Below are 21,345 nucleotides of genomic sequence, written 5' to 3'. Positions count from 1 at the left end.
GTGAAAACGCTGAAGACTCATCAGACATGCTGAAGAGACAGAATATCATCACTGCATTGTTTCACTAATAGAATAATACTATTCAGGTTTAAACAAAATAACTATACACACAAAAAGATAAAGGTGACTTGTAATAACCTTAATTTTATTAAATATATTTGAACATAACCCCTAATATGAGCTGTTTAATGTTGTACATAGATTACAAACACTAATAGCTCACATACTAGAGCAAGGGTGGCGAACGTAGGTCTTGGAGAGCCACAGTCCTGCAGAGTTTTGTTCAACCCAAATCAAACACACCTGAACAAGCTCATCAAGGTCTGAAGTTACCAGAAATCTAAAGGCATGTGAGTTTTATCAGGGTTAGAGCAAAACTCTCCAGAACTGACGTTCGCCACCCCTTCTCCAGAGACATAGAGCAGCCTGCAGACAGAAACCACAATTATTGTAAGAAAGAAACGTAACCTACAAACTTCCATTTTTCTCTGTAAGAGCCACTTCCTTTAAAACAGTCTAATATAATACATTGTCTATACACACAACGATCAAGATCTTTAATAAAGTTCTTCATGTCACCAAGATTTTTACCTCTACAACTGAAATGACTGTACTGAAGAAATTAGTGTTTAGTTATAAAAAAAAAAACATTTCATAAGATGGCATCTGCAAAATCAAAATTAGTGTAATGTGAAACATCCACATAACCCGCGCCTAAAGTTAGGTTCCTGACATGGTTAGAAATAAACCCAAAATACTATACACAAACCGAAAAGTAAGCACATGGTTATTAACTGAAATACAAATGTTTTATGTAGAGATGTGAATCCAATCCAGAGCTACAGCTGTGAACGGCCGGGGTCGTGGGGCGACGCTTTTACTGAAGGAAGACGTTCAGCTGCTTTCGCTCTCTCCGCTAGAAACTTATCGAACTCTGAGGGTGAGAAAGAGATGAGTCACTGAAATGATCTCTCTCACACGTCTGTTGTAAGAAATGATGCTTGCCTAGATTTAAACCGGACTTGAGACAATAAGGAATGCCATATATAGACAGAAATTGAAGAAATATGAAGAAATGCATTTATGAAGTCTAATAGCTTATATGCTGGGTTTTGGAAAGTACCAGCAAGTGTGGTAATGATGAATCACAGAGCTAAGCGTTTTCAGATTACCACCAAAAGTTCACAAGAGGGCAGAAGATGTTCAGAGCAATAGAAACAACCACAAGCAATAGAAACAACAATGCCACAGACTTCCGTTAAATAGGAAGTAAAGATCACGAGTATGTGTAGGTGTGTAGGTGACTAAAGGACATTCGGCAGGTCAGACATGACACAGAATGAAACTGACAAGAGGAAGACTGGATCATACAAGACAGAGCGGGGTTGGGGTTGGGGTTGGGGGGGGTTGGGGGGGGACAGTAAAGGCTGGCCACTGATATAACCTAGCATGCAGAAGAAAAGATGAGCGAACATGCAAATGTAATCTTGGCATATGGCCCAGATGGACTGATGTTTATTTTTTTTACACATTCATTAATTTTGCGCTAATTTAAATGTGGCAAAATGCATTACGTCCTGCTTATAGTATACGGGATATTGATTCAATAATAGTACTAGTCTTATTTGTAGCTGAAAGCATCATCATATTAGCCATATTATTTCATAAGCATTCAAAAAGAAGAGTACCTTCACTAGTCACTCCCTCTGAGTCGTCTTCCTGCAACACAAAAATATACTTATGAAATACAGATTTCAATACAGTAAACAATAATCAGTGTTTTAAGATTTCAATTTCTTCAATATTTCGTGACATTCACAAATCTTTAAATTATAAACCTTTTTTTTTTCCTTCAAGTCTTTGATTAATAGCATATTCAAAAGAACAGCATTTATTTGAAATAGAAATCTTTTGTAACATTATAAATGTCTTTACTGTCATTTTTGATCAATTTAATGCATATTGCCAAATAAAAGTATTAATTTCTTTCAAAATAAAAAAAATCTTACTGACTCCAAACCTTTGAACAGTAAGTTTATAAAATAATTTTGATATTTCAAATGTTGTTTTTAAACATGACTACATATACACACACACACATACAGTATATACATACAGTCGTGCTCAGAATTAATCATACCCCTGGTAAATATGATCAAAAATGGCTGTAAAAAATAAATCTGCATCGTTTATCCTTTTGATTTTTCATTAAAAAAATTGGCAAAATCCTAACATTTCATTGAAGTAAAAGAATTGAAAGTGGGGGGGAAATCACATTATGAAAAAATTTTTTTTCTCCCAAAACACATTGGCCACAATTATTCATACCCTTTTATTAAATACCTTCTTGCAACCTCCTTTTGCCAAGATAACAGCTCTGAGTCTTCTCCTATAATGCCTGATGAGTTTGGAGAACACCTGACAAGAGATCAGAGACCATTCCTCCATACAGAATCTCTCCAGATCCTCCAGATTCCCAGATCCATGTTGGTGCTTCTTCTCTTCAGTTCACTCCACTCATCAGGTCAGGGAACTGGGACGGTCATGGCAGAAGCTTCATTTTGTGCTCCGTAACACATTTTTGTGTTGATTTTGATGTTTGTTTTGGATCGTTGTCCTGATGGAAGACCCAACCACGGCCCATTATAAGATTTCTAGCAGAAGGCGTCAGGTTTAGATTTTTTATCTGTTGATATTTGATAGAATCCACAATGCCATGTATCTGAATAAGAAGTCCAGGACCTCCAGCAGAAAAATAGGCCCACAACATTAAAGATCCAGCGGTATATTCAATTGTACACATGGGGTACTTTTTATCCTTGTGTGCAACAAACCCATCTAGTGTGTTTGCTGCCAAAAAGCTCATTTTTTTTAGTTTCATCTGACCACAGAACACTGTGCCGTTTGAAGTCCCAGTCGTGTCTGACCACTGAATATGCTGGAGTTTGTTTTTGGAGGAGCGAGGAGCATTTTTCTTGAAACCCTCCCAAACAACATGTGGGGATGTAGGGGTTGTTTGATTTTTTTTTAAATCGGCTTTCTGACCCCAAAGACTCAACTAATCTCTGCAATTCTCCATCTGTGATCCTTGGAGAGTCTTTGGCCACTCAAACTTTCATCCTCACCGTCCATTAAGACAATATAGACACACGTCCTATTCCTGGCATATTCGTAACATCTTTAGTTTATTGGAACTTCTTAATTATTGCCCTGATGGTCAAAATGGGGATTTTCAATGCTTTAGCTATTGTCTTACAGCCACTTTCTATTTTGTGACACTCAACAATCTTTTGCTGCAAATCAAAACTATATTCTTTGGTTTTACTCATTATGATGGATGATTCAGGGAATCTGGCCTTTGTGTTTCCTCATATTTAAACTCCTGTGAATCAAGAAGTCATAGCTAGACAATTTCATGTTCCTAGTCACCCTGATGTGCTAAAAAAGGTAAATATTAATGGGAATATACTTCAGAGATATTTTACTCATAAAAAATTATGGCCAACGTGTTTTGGAGAAAAACATTTATTTCATAATGTGATTTCCCCCCACTTTCAATTCTTTTACTTCAATGAAAGGTTAGATTTTTGCCAATTTTTTTAATGAAAGATCAAAAGAATAAACGATGCAGATTTATTTTTTACAGCCATTTTTTATCATATTTACCAGGGGTATGATTAATTCTGAGCACGACTGTATATATATATACACATACATATATATAAATACACTACCGTTCAAAAGTGTGGGGTCAGTAAGATTTTTTTTATGTTTTTAAAAGAAGTATCTTCTGCTCACCAAGGCTGCATTTATTTTATAAAAAAAAAACACTGTAAAATTGTGAAATATTATGACAATTTAAAATAACTGTTTTCTATTTTAATATATTTTAAACGGTAATTTATTCCTGTGATCAAAGCTGAATTTTCAGCATCATTACTCCAGTCTTCAGTGTCACATGATCCTTCAGAAGTCATTCTAATATGATGATTTGATGCTCAAGAAACATTCATTATTATTATCAATGTTGAAAACAGTTGTGTACACATTTGTTTTCACGATTATTTGATGAATAGAAAGTTCAAAAGAACAGCATTTATTTAAAATAGAATATTTTCTAACATTATAAATGTCTTTACTGTAACTTTTGATCAGTTTAACTCATCCTTGATGAATAAAAGTATTGATTTATTTTATTTATTTCCCCCAAAAATAAAATTAAAATTCTTACTGACCCCAAACATTTGAACGATAGTGTTTAATGTTACAAAAGCTTTAGATTTCAGATAAATGCTGTTCTTTTGAACTTTCTATTCATCATAGCATCATGAAATAAAAATGTAAATAACTGTTTTCAACATTGATAATAATCAGAAATGTTTCTTGAGCATCAACTCATCATATCAGTATGATTTCTGAAGGATCATGTGACACTGAAGACTGGAGTAATGATGCTGAAAATGCAGCTTTGATCACAGGAATAAATTACACTTTACTGTATATTCACATAGAAAACAGCTGTTTTAAATTGGAATAATATTTCACAATATTACTGTTTTTGTTTGTATTTTTAATCAAATAAATGCAGCCTTGGTGAGCAGAAGATACTACTTTTAAAAACAATAAAAATCTTACTGACCCTAAACTTTTGAACGGTAGTGTATATACATACTCATATATACACGTATATACATACATACATATATAGCCTCTCTCTCTCTCTCTCTCTTAACATACAATTGTTAAGTGGAATTGGACTTAGAATTACAACTGTTATATATCTTTCAATTCCCATTCTAAGAGGAACGTTTCACTCACATCATCCACGTCAAGCCATTGTTCAATGTCATCCATCACTTCACTCTGATTGACAGGGATCTGACAGCAGAAGAAAAAAATATGAATTAATTCACTTTAGCATAATAAAGTACAACTATCAGTTCCAAACCACACCCATCTCAAACAAGCTTTATACTACTAAAGTATAAAAGAGAAATCGGTATGTTTCAGTCCTGAGAATGGGAAATAAGTTGGTTTGAAATGGGAACACCAAAAATAAAAGGTATGGATAAATGTATCTGTCAGGATCCAGGCATGAGGGACAGAATCAACTAAACACCAAAAAGTCCCACAGAACCTTCAGCAAATAAAGATAATGAAGCTCAAAACATGCAGGCGACACAAAAGCAAGACAGCAGACACTTGTCGTTCACCGAAGGAGAAAAAAAACTTTGACATGCCGAAAGAAAAAGAAAAAAAACGAGCCCAGAGCAACAGGTACACAAGCTCAACCAACATCACGTCACACACTGCACTGACTGTCCGTCTCATCAGCCAATCAGACCCACCATTCCCTTTTCAAGCATCCAGTGAAACTGAGGTGAGCTGCCGAGGGAGGTGGAGTCTAGGCTTTCATCCTTAACATAGACAGACAACCGTTTTAAGTGATGGACACATATCGTGGCATCCAATGAAAGGTGAAAACAACCACAGGAACATCCTTGACTGCTCTCACATACATTAATGAATGCTGCTCTCTCATAATACAAAGAGGTGCTATTTGAACACCATTTCAAACATGATATCCTTTCTGTAGGATTTAATAATTCAAAGACACTTACCGCTCCAGTGTCGTGTCGCTCTCTTTGTGTGGCTGCCGGTCCCTCGAGAGCTGCACAGCTTTCTGGACTATCAATAAATCACAATAGTAAATCGCTTTGGACATAACAAAAATCAATACCTCAAATCATGCAAAATGAGCTACAGAAACTTTCCATACAACACACTCTTTATTTAAAGCGCCCCCCTATTATGCTTTTATGGATTTTACCTTTCATGTAGTGTGTAATGTAGCTGTGTGTGAATGTGAAAGGTCTGCAAAGTCACACAGATCAAAGTGCATGTCAATCAAGTTATTGTCCCCCAAAAGAAAGGACCGATTTGGAACCGACTTTCTCACCGACCGTTCGACTTCCTGCATGAACCTACGTAGGTTTGTAACAAATTTGCATAATGCCAGTCTATGGTCTTCACTGGCTGCATGTAGGGCCGGGAATCGAATACTTGAGGTCAGGAATCGGATACTTGTTATAAAATTAAAATTTCGATTCCTCTTATAGATTCCATTGTGAGCATTTCAATATGACTTTTCTTTAACACATCCAAAGCACGCTCACATAAAAATGTGATTTTAATGTGATTTTAAAACATTCAATCGCAAGACGTGCTTCAGGCATGATATTGGACAACTCTTAAAGTGACAGCAGCTGCCGTCTCTTTAATAAAACTAATCAAACAACAAAAGACACAGAGAAAATTAACTCGTTCTTGACTGAATAACTTTTGTAACTATATTTGTAATGTATATTTTATTTATTAAGTGCAGTGTTATTTTACATCTGATTACAGTTTCTGAACACCTACAAATCTTATACGATTTCAATCGTATCTTCGTTCAGTTGTATCAATTTGTTTTGCGATTTTGTATTTGTTCTTTTTTAATGACTGAGTGTTTATTGCCTTTAATAATACTTTAGATTTATATTAGTTAGGCTAGTTGTTTTTCTTTGGTATTTTCAAACCACAGGCAAACGTTCCTTGTGCAAGGGTTCTTTTAGCCTGTTGATTTTTGTTCATGGTATTCAGCTATAATTAAATGTAACAAAATTCCCAGCAGCTAAATGTTTTGCAATAAGACTAACTGTGAATGAGATCCAAGATGTTTTTTTTGTTGTTGTTTTTTTGTGACTTATTGGAATCTAAATTAGGAATCAATAAGAATCGGAATCGGTAAGCAGAATCGAAATAGGAATCGGAATCGTTCAAATTCAAACGATACCCAGGAGCCCTAGCTGCATGCGAACAACGTCTACTTCGACCCGCAAACACTGATGTTGTAGCTGAGGCCTGGAAGAGTTTGGTTTGTGTTGTCGAAATGCCAAAGATGCCGTTTTCTGAGCAGCGCAGCGAAAGGAAATCCACTTTGCACACATTTCCGAAGGACGAGGACTCGTGCTGGAATTGATACGGTAATACAGACGCCATCATTACCTTTCATATCATGTCGTCGAAAGTCTTCTCTCTTTAAAAAATTAAAAAATAAAATCCCTCAAGTCAGGGAGTTTCAGATGCCAAAACGTATTGGTCAAGACAATAAAGCCGAGGTTCCTGCAGAACATCTAACAATCCCGGTCGCAGCTTCCACTTTTATACCGTCCATAACCAATGATCTCATTCACAGGTGTTCTCTCCTCCCTTTAATTTTTTGGCTCATATTCACAAGTGCTTTCCTCCCTTTCTTTTTGGCTTACCTTCAAACTCTTGCTACAATTATTCATCTTTTCACAGTCACTTTCGTTTTAATGGTGACACACTACCCACTAGTCTATTTAGTCCAGGCGTTTTAGGAAAAAAGGGTGAACAAATTGCAATAGAATCAAACTCAACTGATTTTGTATCCTCAATATGTTCTGAGTAAGGAAAAAAAAAAGCCCAGAAGAATCCCATTAGGGGAAAGTTCCGAAAAAGACCCAAATATAGCCTATTCACGCCTATTCATTCTTTTTCTCACATGAATAGGGTAAAAAAAATTAACCTTTAGATATCACCATGAAAATTACTGAGTTGATTACTTATATCAAGACAAACAAAAAATGTATTACAAGTTTTTTTTAATTGTTTGTTAACATGGACAAACGGTGCATAATCTAATTACAGATGTGCTAATTTGCATAAATACCACAACAGATCTAAACATTGGGTACAGCGTTTTTAAAACATTCAGAGATTCAGTCAGTCATTAATTCAAGGTCCACTCAACTGTCAACTCTCAACTATCAACTGTCCCTCAGGTAAGAAAAATTTCCTTTTGTTTTTCCTACATGGATTATTCATTAATATGCATTAATAAAACATACCTGGTGATCAACTACAATTTATTGGGAACATCTGGATGTGTGTTGAGCTGTTGTACGACTATTTTTGGTGAAACGATGTCAAGTTTAGGATTAGCGAATAGTTTCATTAGATAGCTAACACGGCTAGCAGCAGCAAATAACTTGTTAGCTGTCTTGAGATTAATCGACTTGAATTACATACATGGCAGTGTAATGCCTACAATAATCCATATATCCATATCTTAAGTAAGGGATAATGTATGGCGAGGCGGTTGTTATAGCGAATAACAACCCCGACAGGCTGAACGGTTCACAAAAACACAATTTGTTCACGGTTGACCCCCATTTTGGCTTAAAACGCCTGGACTAATTTTTATGTGTCAAACAAGGATATACAACTTGGCTAATGTTTCCTGGTTTTGCTCATATTATTTCCAGGCTATTTTACAAACATATACTTTATTTCTAATAAAAATCTAGCAAGTAAGTGAGTAAGTAAATTTAATTTATAAAGCACATTTACACACAGCATAAAACTGACCAAAGTGCTGTACAGTGAATAACTAAAAAGACAAAAAAAAACAAAAAAACACATAGGACCAATGATGATGAACTAGGTTAATGACATCATCACTAGAGTGCCAGCCTAGTGCTAGCCAGAAAGTACCATTTTGTTAAGAGGGAAAGAGACATAAGTGCAATGAGGTGTTAAATGTTTGAATGTGTGTGTGTATGTTATGCATGTTTGTATTATGATTATTGCATGTCACAAATGAGTTCTTGATTATTTAGGCGCCAATGTTTTGCTGTGTAATTGAGTGTTGAGTGTCACGGGGAAAGGTTCCACCCCGTGACAATGGTTTGTCCCACTAGTGTTTGGCGGGAAACCTGTATATTTAAAGGACAAGTTCGGTATTTTACACTTAAAGCCCTGTTTTCAGATCGTTTCTGATGAAATACAATGGTTAAGATTGAAATTTGGACAAATGCTGCTGGCCCGAGAATTTTCGGTTTCTGTGGTAGCACCCCCCCCCCCACCTCCACAATGGTTGCATAGGTGGTGCACTGGAACAATCCTTCCTAAAACGCATTAAACTTTCGTTTACAAAGACGTGAAACTCACCGAGTGGTCAGGGGTGTTCACTGATATGCTCACACAAAAATCGCTGCAAAAGATGCTTTCCAACAGGTTTTATCGTAGTTTTTCATCCAATACAAGTCAATGGAGTTGGACAAAAACTACGATAAAACCTGTTGAATGTTCAAACGTTTGAACCTGTCTGAGGTCAGACATACCGATATGTTGTGGATGTGCCACTAGGCATTGTTTAGTGCCAGTTTTGCTGCTCACAGCATTTTTTCTTTTGTTTTTAGCACCAGTATCTGTTGCATTAAAGGTATAGCGGAGGATGTTTTACTTCCTGGTGGGTAAGGCAAGGCAAGGCAAGGCAAGTTTAAACTATTGGGTAGTCTAAACTATTGGTCCTCCTAATTGTCAATCATTCTGGTGAATCAATCAAACTTTTCAAAAAGTGGAGAGGGCGGGTCTTATTTAAAATTTGGAAAGATCCTCCACTATACCTTTAAGGTTTTTTTTGTTGGGTTACTTTTTTTGTACTTTGTGGACTGCACATTTAAACCACAACTGGCATTTTGAAAACCACTCCTTTGTACTGAGCCTTCCTAAGCTTCTCTCAAGCCTCTCGACAACACACTACATGACAATCAATAATCATAATTATACAAAACATGAATAAAAATAACCCCTTCAATATCAATATATTACAAATATATAAAAAAAAAATCCTTTTTAAAACTATAGTTTTATAGTATAATCCTACTTTAGTATAATAATCCCACTATAATATAGTATAATCACTGTGTATCCAGTGCTGAGGAAGCCTCCAGAGATGAAATTAAAATATGGTAATGGCCATTTGGTCCGACATGCGCTGTAAGCGATAGACCAAACCACAACAGACTGGGCCGTCTGACCAATCAGAGCAGAGTAGACCAATCACAACAGACAGATCTGACCAATCAGAGCAGAGTAACTCTCAGAGAGGAGGGATTTAGAGAGAGATTGAATCCTTTATCCAATCGTTTCAGACATTGTGAGAAAAGAGGTGATGCTGCAATGTATATTATGAGAAAATTAAAGTGTTTTTTGACCTTGGATAAATGTAAATCTATTGTAGGAGACCTCCAAAACAAAGTTAGGAACTTTTAAAATAGCATAATATGGGCAATCAATTTAAACAATCAAGTTCACTTTATTGCCAATAACTTCACTTCCTAAAAACTTCACAAACATTTGCTCACAGCTCTAGTTTGTAATGCTGTTTTATAAAATGAGACTTAAATTATACATATAAACTGCTTTAATTCTTACCTTTTTTGTAATGAGCTGCTTTTATTTAGTTTTGGCGCATCTGCTTTTGTGCCTGTAGCAAATCATGCAACAAAATGATGCATTATTAACTGAAGATTGAGAATAAAATGTGAACAAAATATAAATATAAACAAAATTGGCACTTACTCAATCCTGCCATCTGATTGGATAGCGTGGTCACTGTTGATTGGCTGACTGGACTGTGAGCACCATTTGCTGCCTTTGACTGGTTGGGAGCACCCAAGTCAATGAGGTTTGCATAAGCTGGATTCTGAAATATAACAATAAATCAAGTAAGGAATCTATCTATAGAGGAAACCAGCAATATTTAATATTACATTTATAAATTCTTACAGACTGTGCACTGCTCTGTCGGTTGAGATGTCTTTCAAATCTGAAAAAAATAAGAAGTTGGGTAACACTGATGAGATTAAGTTGAAAAGTTATTAAATTGTGAATAGCGAATGAATTTTCATGAGTTCCACAGTCGATCATGCTTTAGTTTACAAGGATTTTTAAACAGGATTTTTACATTTTTAAAAAAAGGATTAGTAATATATTTACAGAATACTATAAATCAACTCTATGTTGAGGATTTTAATAATTCATTCTTTTAATTTTTGTTAAAAAATTCTGATAAATACTTAAAAAAATAATATTCTCTGATAGGCCTACGTTTTCCATGATTGTGGGAACCCTGTCATTCTAAATATATATATGACATTTCATAATTCCCATAATTTCCAATATTAATTAGGATCATCTAGGAAAATTGGAACATTTCAGGAACATTAATCTGAATGAACTTTCATTGTATGTTTTCAGGTCTCAATTTATTTATTTATTGAATTTTGTTATGTGCTTTTGTCATTTTTTAAAATATTTTTTTTATATTACTATTTAGGTTTAATTTATTTTTATAACAGTTTTTATTCATCTCTAGTTAGTATTTTTAGTGCTTCAACTTATTAAACTTATTTCAGTTAGTTGCCGAGTCAACTTTTTTTCCATCTAACATTTCTATTTTATTTGATCAGATTTATTTCAATGAACAAAAAAGCTTTTAATAGTTTTAATGGTTTACACTTCACAATAAGGTTTCATTAGTTAACTACATTAGTGAAAATGAACTAAAAATTAACAATACTTCTGCAGCATTTATTAATATTACTCTAATTACTAATACAATCTAAGATCAAAAGTTAAACGTGAACATTTGTATTATCTAACATTAACAAAGGCTAATGAATGCTGTAATAATATACTGTTCACTGTTAGTCAATGCATTAGCTAATGCTAACAAATGAGACCATATTGTAAAGTGTTGCCATTTTTTCATGCAATGTATTCAATGTCCACTGGGTGGCAGTACACTGGCAGATAAACAGTGCCTGAGGTCAGGAGGTCAAATGTCTTGGTAATAGGGGATGTGCACACACATTTTGGTTAGATATAGCATACTATTCGTACTATTTCTAACTAAGATAAAGTAGTATGCAATTTGTGTTTATAGTGTGTGAGATTCTGTCAGACATGCAAAGAAATTTTTTTTTACTTCATGATGGAATTGTTAACCTAAACAATTGATGTGTATTTTAACTATTTTTAATATAATAAAGAAAGACCTTTTAAAAGGACCGTTTGGACCATCTATCATCAGTCAGATACTTATTCACCACTTATTTTTTTAAACCTTGCAGGTCTCCATGTGCATGAGATGAAAGTTTACACATTAAATATTCACGGAACATTCTCAAACATCATGCCTCTAACCTGTGATATTGTGCAAACGTGGTGTTAATGTCATCATTGGCAGTGAGTAACTGCTCTATGAGCTTCTCCTCGGTCAGTCGGGGTATGAGCTCCACCATCCGGCCCTGCATGTCCTTGCTCATGGAGTACAGCTGCTACTGACCGCCAGAGAGAGTAGAGAAACAGCAACAGCCCTTCACATTTATACACTGCAGGATGAGTGTGTACATGCAGGAGAAAGTAAAGGGTGTGTGTGTTTGTGTCCGTGTCTGATTCCAACCTGTAGTAGCTCTGTGTCCGTCGGCTCGAGACTTCCAGGCTCCATCTGACTCATCATGTCTGACATCACAGATATGTTATTACGCACCACCTCCAGTTCAGCCTTCAGTGTCTTCATCTGAAACACAAACACACTTGAAACCAGCAATATTCAATATTATAGTAATAAAAACAACAATTTTACAGCATTCACATACTTATCTTGGTTGACGTTCATTTCTACATACCGTATACTAATAGATTTTTAACATTTCAAGTTGTATAAATGAACATTAGTTAGAACAAACAAGAATTACAATGAGCAATAGTATATTTATTTATAAATTAACATGAACCCAGTTTGATAAATGCTAAAAAGTTACTTCATGATATTTAATACATTAATTAATGGCAACAAATGAATCTTAATTTAATATTTAGCCACCATAATTCTTCATTGGTCAGTCACAGAATTCATAATCATAAGAGTGCATAACAGATATATATATATATATATATATATATATATATATATATATATATATATATATATATATATATATATATATATATATATATATACACACATATACATATATATATATATATATATATATACATACACACACACATTTCAAATAAATGTAATAAATAAATAAATAAATAAATTTGAGCATGACTGTGTATCACAATGTTGCCAAAGCATTAACATGTATATATATATATATATATATATATATATAAACATGTTGTGTAGCATGGTAAATAAATAAATAAAATCCATCTAAATAACCTGGTTGGAGGTTATTTTTGCATTGACCATCACACCATGTAATATGCAAATTACTATGTATATATAAATTATTAAATAATATCAACATTAAACAAAGTATTTATTTAAACCTAATATGAGGCCCTCTGGCTGGTTAAGTTTGTAGTCTGTTTAGTCAGTTCAGACCATCCATAACAATTTGTTCATTTCTAAAATCAGGGTTTCTGCAGGTTTTACGAAGGTAAATTTAAAACTTTTTCAAGAAAATGTTAAGAGCAAGTAAAGGAAATGTAAGAAATATATTGAAGAGAACTCAATACGTCAATATGTTCTCTAAGTGTGAATGTCTAGGGAGAAAAATAATGAGTTGTGTTAGCAAAACTTTAGAGTTTGAAAATACAACAAAATATTATACTCTCAACCAATAGAATATGCACATAACTTTTACTGTACCTTCTGATCACACACTGCACAAAAGTGATGTTCTTCCTCAATACAATTGTCAAAAGATTCTTAAATCAAGATGCATTTAATAAATTGAGTTTATGCTTAAAACAAGAACAAATATCTGACAATGGGCTCAGAAAAATCTACTTAATTCAAAAGGAAGTTTCATAACTCATTGACTGATATTTGCATCAACTCACTCCATTTTGTTCAACTTTTCAAGACTTAATTTTACATTTGCATCTCAAGTAAATGTATCAAAGATGTTTAGATATTTGTATTGGAAAACAGGACAAAAATACTGAGGAAGATATACAGTTTTTTCTGCCACACCCACCCTTTATTGTAAAGGATTAGTTCACTTCAAAATGAAAATTCTGTCATCATTTACTCACTCTCAAGTTGTTTCAAACCTGTATGAATTTCTTTTTTCTGCTGAACACAAAAGAAGATATTTTGAAAAATGTCTGTAACCAACAGTTGATGGACCCGTAGTATTTTTTTTCCTACTATGGAAGTCAATGGGGTCCATCAACTGTTTGGTTACGACATTCTTCAAAATATCTTCCTTTGTGTTCAACAGAAGAGAGAACTTAAAACATGTTTGAAACAACTTGAGAGTGAGTAAATTATGAACATTTTCATTTTGAAGTGAACTATTCCTTTAAGTGTGACATGCTAGTTAGCTTTGCTATGTGTGTGTGTTACCTGTTGAGGTGACAGCGTGGCGGGCGTCTCTGTATTCTGTGGCTGTGAGGATTTGACGAAGTGACTTTCTGTACGCGCTGTTACCGAAGGCACGGACTCAACAGTCTGTTGGCATCAAGCATGAATTAATAAGCAAAAGCAGTGCATGCTAACACTCTAGTGAGGATCTGCTGTGTGCAGCTTTTTTTTAACAGTTTTGCATTCCAAATTTGTTTTATACATTCTAAAATGATCAAATATACACTTGCTTTAACAAGTATTTGAAAATGCAGCAGTTATACCCTGTTGGGAGTGTGAATAGGGGAATACCCATTCAGTTCAGTCATGGGAAACTCCAGGCCTTTTCTCCTGAGATCCTCATACACTGTTACAACACCAGTCAAATCTGGAGAGCTGCGGAAGGCATCGGACCACGCCTAGTGAGAGAGAAAGACACACACAGACACACACACACACACACACACACACACACACACACACACACACACACACACCTCTGTCTGAATACTTCACACTGCAGCACACAGACACAGAGCCACATACTGAGCCAAACCTTTCAATGCCAGTGGAAGAGTTTTCTTTGAAAGAAATTAATACTTTTATTCAAGGATGCGTTAAATTGATCAAAAGTGACCGTAAAGACATTTGTAATGTTTCAAAATAATGATGTTGCAAATAAATGCTGTTCTGTCATGAAAACAAGTGTTTGGCATGGTAATGGATTATGTTTGGTTTTTGGAATAGATGCCGCTGCTGTTGGTTATTGCTTCATGGCCACAAGGTATTGCTACTGACTTATAAAGCCCTAAACGGCTTAGCTCCAGTCTATTTAACGGATCTTCTATCGCCCTATAATCCATCGCGCTCTTTAAGATCACTAAATTCAAGGCTTTTGGTCATACCTAGGATATCCAGAACCACCAAAGGAGGGAGAGCATTTTCACATTTGGCTCCAAAACTCTGGAATAGTCTTCTTGATACTGTTCGTTGCTCAGACTCGCTCTCCCAGTTTAAAACTAGATTAAAGTCACATCTCTTCAGCCAGGCATTCATATAAAAATTTTTATCTTACAGTTCAAACTACAATCCGGCCTCTAGCTCATAAATGCCAGAGGAGAACTGGCCCCCGACTGAGCCTGGGTTCTCCCAAGGTTTTTTTTCTCCATTAGGTCACCTGATGGAGTTTTAGGACACCATTAGGTCACTTGATGGAGTTTTTCGGTTCCTTGCCACTGTTGCCTTTGGCTTGCTCAGTTGGGGATATTTTGGGGATATTTAATTTAATTTTATCAATCAATAAATTCCACTTGAAACAAACCTTGTTGTATTATTTTAATTTAATACTGTGAAGCTGCTTTGATACAATCTGTATTGTGAAAAGCGCTATACAAATAAACTTGACTTGACTTGACTTGACTTCTGCTGCAGAGCAAGTACGGGACTTGCTACTACCAATACATACACAGACACTTTGCTGTGAGCAAGTAATGCCCGATACACAATGTACGATTTTGGGCTGAATCGTAGACAAAAGATGACCAATTGTGGCGATTTCTGAGGTCGTGGCTCCTAAACGGTGGTTCTACGTTGTCGTTGTTACGGTCTTGTGACAAAAAAAATCATAGTTCAGCTTTTAACACCTTTTACATGACGATACCGTTTCTTTTCATGGCCATAGGTTAAAATAAAATTCTAAATCAGTTGCTATAAAACAAACAGTATTTCAGTCAAAAATCATTTCAGTCCTCCTGATGTTCTATTGTATACTTTCATTTTGTAGGCTTCTAGGTCACTAGCACCTTTATTTGACACTGACACGTTCGTGCCAGCTTTGCAGGTCATGCATTCTGCTTGCATTCTCCCGACCGAGACGAAAACACTGGAATTTTCTCTGTAAATCATCTGTGAATTTACATTTGGGCTTTTTTTATGCTGTTCAGGAGCCATGTGCCACTGTTGATAAGCAAGCGCTGCTCTGTCTCTTGGCTGTTGCTGTGGTGCTGAGGGTAATGATTGAGATGCAGTTTGTTTGACCAATGTTTGCGTTACGTACATGACCGACCGACCAATGGTGGCGTGCGAGAAGGCGGGACCTAAAGCAATGCAAAAACGCACACAATGAATGGCGACTGTAGAAAGCAAAAGCCGAATCCCGAGACATTTTGGGCAATCTAGAAATCCCGGCCGGACGCATTTTTTTAGGTCCAAAAAGAGGACATGTCCGGGAAAAAGAGGACATATGGTCACCCTATCTATACTAACTTGCGTCATAGCCTATGATTCAATAGGTATCATCATCATACAGTCCTCACTGCAGAACATGAAATCCAGGGGAAGGAGTTGGATCCAGATCCAACTCCTCCCACCTTACATATACCTAAACCTACCCATCTCCACCCCCTGATCCCTAAACCCACCCCTAAACCTATCAATCTCCACCCCCTGATCCCTAAACCCACCCCTAAACCTACCCATCTCCACCCCCTGATCCCTAAACCCACCCCTAAACCTATCAATCTCCACCCCCTGATCCCTAAACCCACCCCTAAACCTACCCATCTCCACCCCCTGATCCCTAAACCCACCCCTAAACCTATCAATCTCCACCCCCTGATCCCTAAACCCACCCCTAAACCTACCCATCTCCACCCCCTGATCCCTAAACCCACCCCTAAACCTATCAATCTCCACCCCCTGATCCCTAAACCCACCCCTAAACCTACCCATCTCCACCCCCTGATCCCTAAACCCACCCCTAAACCTACCCATCTCCACCCCCTGATCCCTAAACCCACCGCTAAACCTACCAATCCCCACCCCTCAAATCTGGATCCAACTCCGCCCCCTGGATCTCGTGTACTGCAGTGAGGTGCTACTGTACAGTCTACATACATGTCGTTTATTAGATCCATGTCATACAGTGTGATTTCTAATGATCTTGTAGACCTTATGCGCCAGAGAAACGAGGGCGCCACCATCTTTAGAATATTGTCTTTGAACTTCCGTTTTTGCGGTCGCTCTGTATATTTCTATGGCATTGCTGTCCAGGAGTAATTAGCTTTTGAAGTGGATTTACTTAATGTAAAGTTAACGAAAGTTATCATGAGGATTGTAATGTTTAAAGCAGATGTCTTAACAAATGTCAGTAGACCGGGAAGATTTTAAAACGAGCCGTTCATTCATAAATACGCAAAATCGCTGTGAAAATACAGACCGGAAGTCAAAAGACAACGAGCGCAGCGCTGAAAAGGGGCGGGGCTACATAAGGTCTATAGGACTGCCGAAATCACACAGTCTTTAACAGACATTAGACATGCTGCTGCTGTACAATATAACATGTATGAATTACCTGTGGCAGATCTATACAGGTGGAGCTGGGGAAGGTGGAGGGTTTCTGAAGGCGCACTGCAACTGCTACAGCAAATGCTAACCAAGTAATTTGAATGTTGAGCAGCGAGCTCATTGGCTACTGATACAGCAAGAACCAATCAGCTGTGCCCTATGGAGAATGATGTGATTGCAAGCAGATTGAGTTAAAGTCAGCCTGCGCCATTTTCATGACAGAACTTTGTATATATCTTTTTTTTTTACTTTCTATTGATAAAAGAATTCGTGAGCAGCAAATTAGCATATTAGAATGGTTTCTGAAGGATCATGTGACACTATTTACTCTAAGCACTAGCTGAGTTGACAAAGGGTTTATTTGCACCTGTATCATGCTCAAGACTCTGTCCTGAAGAGTCACTGGTGCGTTGTTTTTAGGCAGGATCGTTTGGACCAAAACGTTCTCCACAAAGTCTCTGGTGGACACGTAGATGTGGAACTTGTGCCCGCAGTTCTTCACACAGGCCTCCAACACCTGCAGCAAAACCAAAGCGGATACTGAAGAATGCACAATTCAAAACGTAATGTGAATTATTAATGTGTAAACATGAGGAAGAGCCTTTGATGGTATTGACAATATGTTTGACACTTACACTCAAAGCCAGCATGACCTCTTTGAAATTCCTATTACCCAGAATTCTCTTCTTTATTGCCCTGACTGCATCTTTAGGTCTGCAAACAGAGCAGCATAACAAAAATGATGTGAAACAATGTATGTTATACAATCTAGAAACTCAAAGTTGAATGAACTATTCAGATTTGGACATTATTATTTTATGCAAATAATGACAGCTTAAGCAAAAGGAGAGGTTTTAAATGTTAAAACAATAGCTATACAGCTCAAAATAAAGACAAACGGTATTTGTGGTTGTGAAACATTAGCTTGTTATTGTGACTTGTTGATATATCCACTGATTTGTAATGGATCAGAGTACAGTATGCAGCTAGTTCAATCAAAATAAAACACTTTAATGAAATATTTAATTTTTTTTCTTTAATTAAATGAAATATTTTATACCTGCATAAAATTAGCATTAACCGACATCACAGAACCGTGAATATGTGCATGTGTTGTTCAATTTTTTAAATGTCAACCTGAAAATCTCGGACAATAATTTTTGGCATCCTTGGTCTAATACGACATTCAGATGTTTTAAGTGTAGTTTAGGTGTCCAAATACATTTGGGAAAGACTTTTAAGAAAAAATCCATTGTCATGACTACATTAAACAGAAATCTGTCGTCTCTGACAACATACACACCCTTCATCTGTTTCATTGACAATGTCACAGATCTCCATGTTGAGGCCCCAGTCCTCTGACGGGAGAGAAGAACTGGTGGCATGTTCTGAGAAAGAGACCAAGAAACAGTCAAACAATCATAAAGGGTTCACCCTAAAATAACTGGATACAACATGCTGTAGTTTAAAATAATAGCTATTACATGCATTCTTTGATCTCATACTAAAAGCATAACTGAACAAAATGCAGATGAACTCAAAGCAATTATGTAGATGTTTGCAAGCTAACTAGTACTGTTCTTTATCAACAGAATCCACAGCACAAAATACACTTTATGATAAAATCACTGAACTGTCTGTCTGCGGAATGCCCTGCTATTACACCAGGACATTACTGTTATCTTACTCATCAGCCGAGCGCTTTATGATTCACAGCAACACTATCAAAGTTACAAGCACTGAACTTGTGTTGACATAATAGCTGCTTATTTTCATGAAGAGCCCAGACTAACTTTACAAAGAGGTCTCATATTTACGCTCCACTCATTCTGGATTAGTGAAATCCCACCCATATGCTGAACTGGACATTTTAACTAGCTAACTAGTTAGTTAAGTAACGAACAAGCTAGTTTAACATGACTTGTCGCATTGTTTACAATGCTTCAGGTTCCACACCTGGGCACCTGGGCAGGGAAAACAGGCTTTTCAACAGTTTGAAAGGGCAAGTTACATTACATAAGGTGACTATTCATCCTTAAAGTCACCATGAAATCAAAATTGACAATTCTTTTTTTCTGGAATATTGCAGTATTTATTATAAATGATTTATCCATGCATATGGTTTATCATATTTAAATTCATGAGCCCTCATAATCTTTAATCAAAATAACTTTGCCTCCCTCTTGTAACTATCAAGTACTACATTTTTTTCTTGTTTGAGAAGACGTTTCACTCGGATGTACATCACAATAGGGAAGAAAAGATTATCGCAACTTCCATTACAGACAATCTGACAATTCGAAGGATGAGCAGAACATTGCAAAGACAATTTTGCTGCTAATACATAATTATGGCGTTTGGCTAGAACATACAGTTCCTCCCCAACTAATTGCTCTGTGCTGAGATGAGACTAGTGGCTGCAAAGACACAATCAAGTGCACAGCAGAACAAGAGGCCACCCCTTAAAATGAATGAAAACTAGACCTATTATTGTATTTCTTGCGAAAATAGCATTAACATCTGGACTAGGTTACATAACCGTTTTAATTCTCAGATGTAAATAGTTCTTTTCTAAACAAGAGCCACAAAGAAATGGGTCAAAACGTTATTAGGATGCACTGAGACGTGCAAGCAACTTCCAACAAACCTCCTCGTCCCTATTGGCAGATGGCGTTTGATTGACACGCAGCTCCGCCAATCACGAACGCGTTGATGGGGCGCCTCCGATTCTGGTTCGCACGAACGAGGTGTCAATCTTAGTTTAATCGTATCATTTGCTGTCATCCGTAATTAAACGATGTATACGTGTTCTGTTCATGTGTGTCTTGCGAGGAAACCAGAAGCGAATATACAGATATATGTGATGTGAATGTGATGTAGGCTAAACATCAAGCAGTCGTATTCCATACATCAAGTTAAAGTGCACTTGCTGATCTGTGCTAAACTGACGCCCGCTTAAACATACTGCGAGTTATTTGCGACCTCATCCAGCGTGTTACTCACCTATAAGTTGACCCACGGGTGAAGAAAAAGGGTTTCCTATGAAAAACTCCATCCTCCGAGTGTCTCTGCTGCTCAGTGTTTCGGCTTCGGGCTGACCAGCTGGAGAGCTAAACAAACTTAACCGATTACATCATCTCTTAAAGTGACAGTAGCACTATGAGAATACGGGCTCTCCCAGGTGTTTACTGTATTCTGCGTAATCTTTTCATTTGGATGCGAAACAGACTGCGCTATGCAACAATAAACGTTTTAAACCGTCTTAAACAGATTACAGCAAGCATCATTCTGCATGTTTAGTCCCTATGGTTTAGTCCAAGTAGGCACGTTCTTATCTTTCTTAAAGGGACAGTTCACCCAAAAATAAATTTTATAATTTCATTTGTTTAGTCATCATTTAAAGGGATAGTTCACTTTGAAATGAATTTTTGGTATGTTTTAGCTTACCTCAAGGGCATCCAAGATGTAGGTGTCTTTTTTTCCGCAGTAGTTTCAATTTTGATATTTTTAGGTCAAACCGTTATTGTCTGTCAGTCATATAATGCAGGTCTATGGTCACTGTCTCAAAGAGCATGCACTGAGTCCAAATTAAAACAATTCCCCGTTGTCCAAATTAAACAATTCCCCATCGTAAGTACACATTGATGGCCTAAGACTCGAAACGAGCGGTTTGTGTGAGAAAACGAACAGTATTTATATCGTTTTTACCTCTTAAGCCTGGAACACACCAAGCCGACGGTTTCCGTGCGTCGGCCGACTAAATCTTCTCAGTGTGTTCC

General features: G+C 36.5%; 1 protein-coding gene across 2 annotated transcripts; it reads right to left on the bottom strand.

Moving 5' to 3' along the window:
- Positions 1 to 118: 118 nt before the first annotated feature.
- tom1 (target of myb1 membrane trafficking protein) lies at positions 119 to 20,840 on the bottom strand. 2 transcript variants are annotated; one of them, XM_082162228.1, is made up of 16 exons: positions 20,570 to 20,840; positions 18,870 to 18,954; positions 18,202 to 18,280; positions 17,934 to 18,083; positions 14,506 to 14,640; positions 14,225 to 14,329; positions 12,320 to 12,436; positions 12,061 to 12,194; positions 10,642 to 10,681; positions 10,435 to 10,558; positions 10,288 to 10,339; positions 5,622 to 5,688; positions 5,349 to 5,417; positions 4,819 to 4,878; positions 1,689 to 1,719; positions 119 to 934 (listed from the first exon to the last, which is right to left on the bottom strand). In XM_082162228.1, exons 1-16 carry the CDS (start codon positions 20,619 to 20,621, stop codon positions 840 to 842), a joined length of 1,395 nt encoding a protein of 464 aa, XP_082018354.1. In that variant the 5' UTR covers positions 20,622 to 20,840; the 3' UTR covers positions 119 to 839. The 2 variants fall into 2 exon arrangements, with proteins under 2 accessions (XP_082018354.1, XP_082018355.1); XM_082162229.1 differs by lacking the exon at positions 5,349 to 5,417.
- Between the last annotated feature and the right edge of the window lie 505 nt (positions 20,841 to 21,345).

The sequence above is a fragment of the Leuciscus leuciscus genome (assembly GCF_965113295.1).
Source record: "Leuciscus leuciscus genome assembly, chromosome: 1".
Taxonomy (NCBI): Eukaryota; Metazoa; Chordata; class Actinopteri; order Cypriniformes; family Leuciscidae; genus Leuciscus; species Leuciscus leuciscus.
This window is presented reverse-complemented; position numbering and strand designations above follow the sequence as displayed.

Excerpts from the sequence above, each read along its gene's own strand:
- tom1 (XM_082162228.1), bottom strand. The coding sequence starts at position 20,621 with ATGGAGTTTTTCATAGGAAACCCTTTTTCTTCACCCGTGGGTCAACTT. Across the intron at positions 10,340-10,434 it reads CAATCAGATGGCAGGATTGA|GCACAAAAGCAGATGCGCCA; the intron begins GTAAGTGCCAAT and ends GATTTGCTACAG. Across the intron at positions 5,418-5,621 it reads AGCGACACGACACTGGAGCG|GATGAAAGCCTAGACTCCAC; the intron begins GTAAGTGTCTTT and ends GTCTATGTTAAG.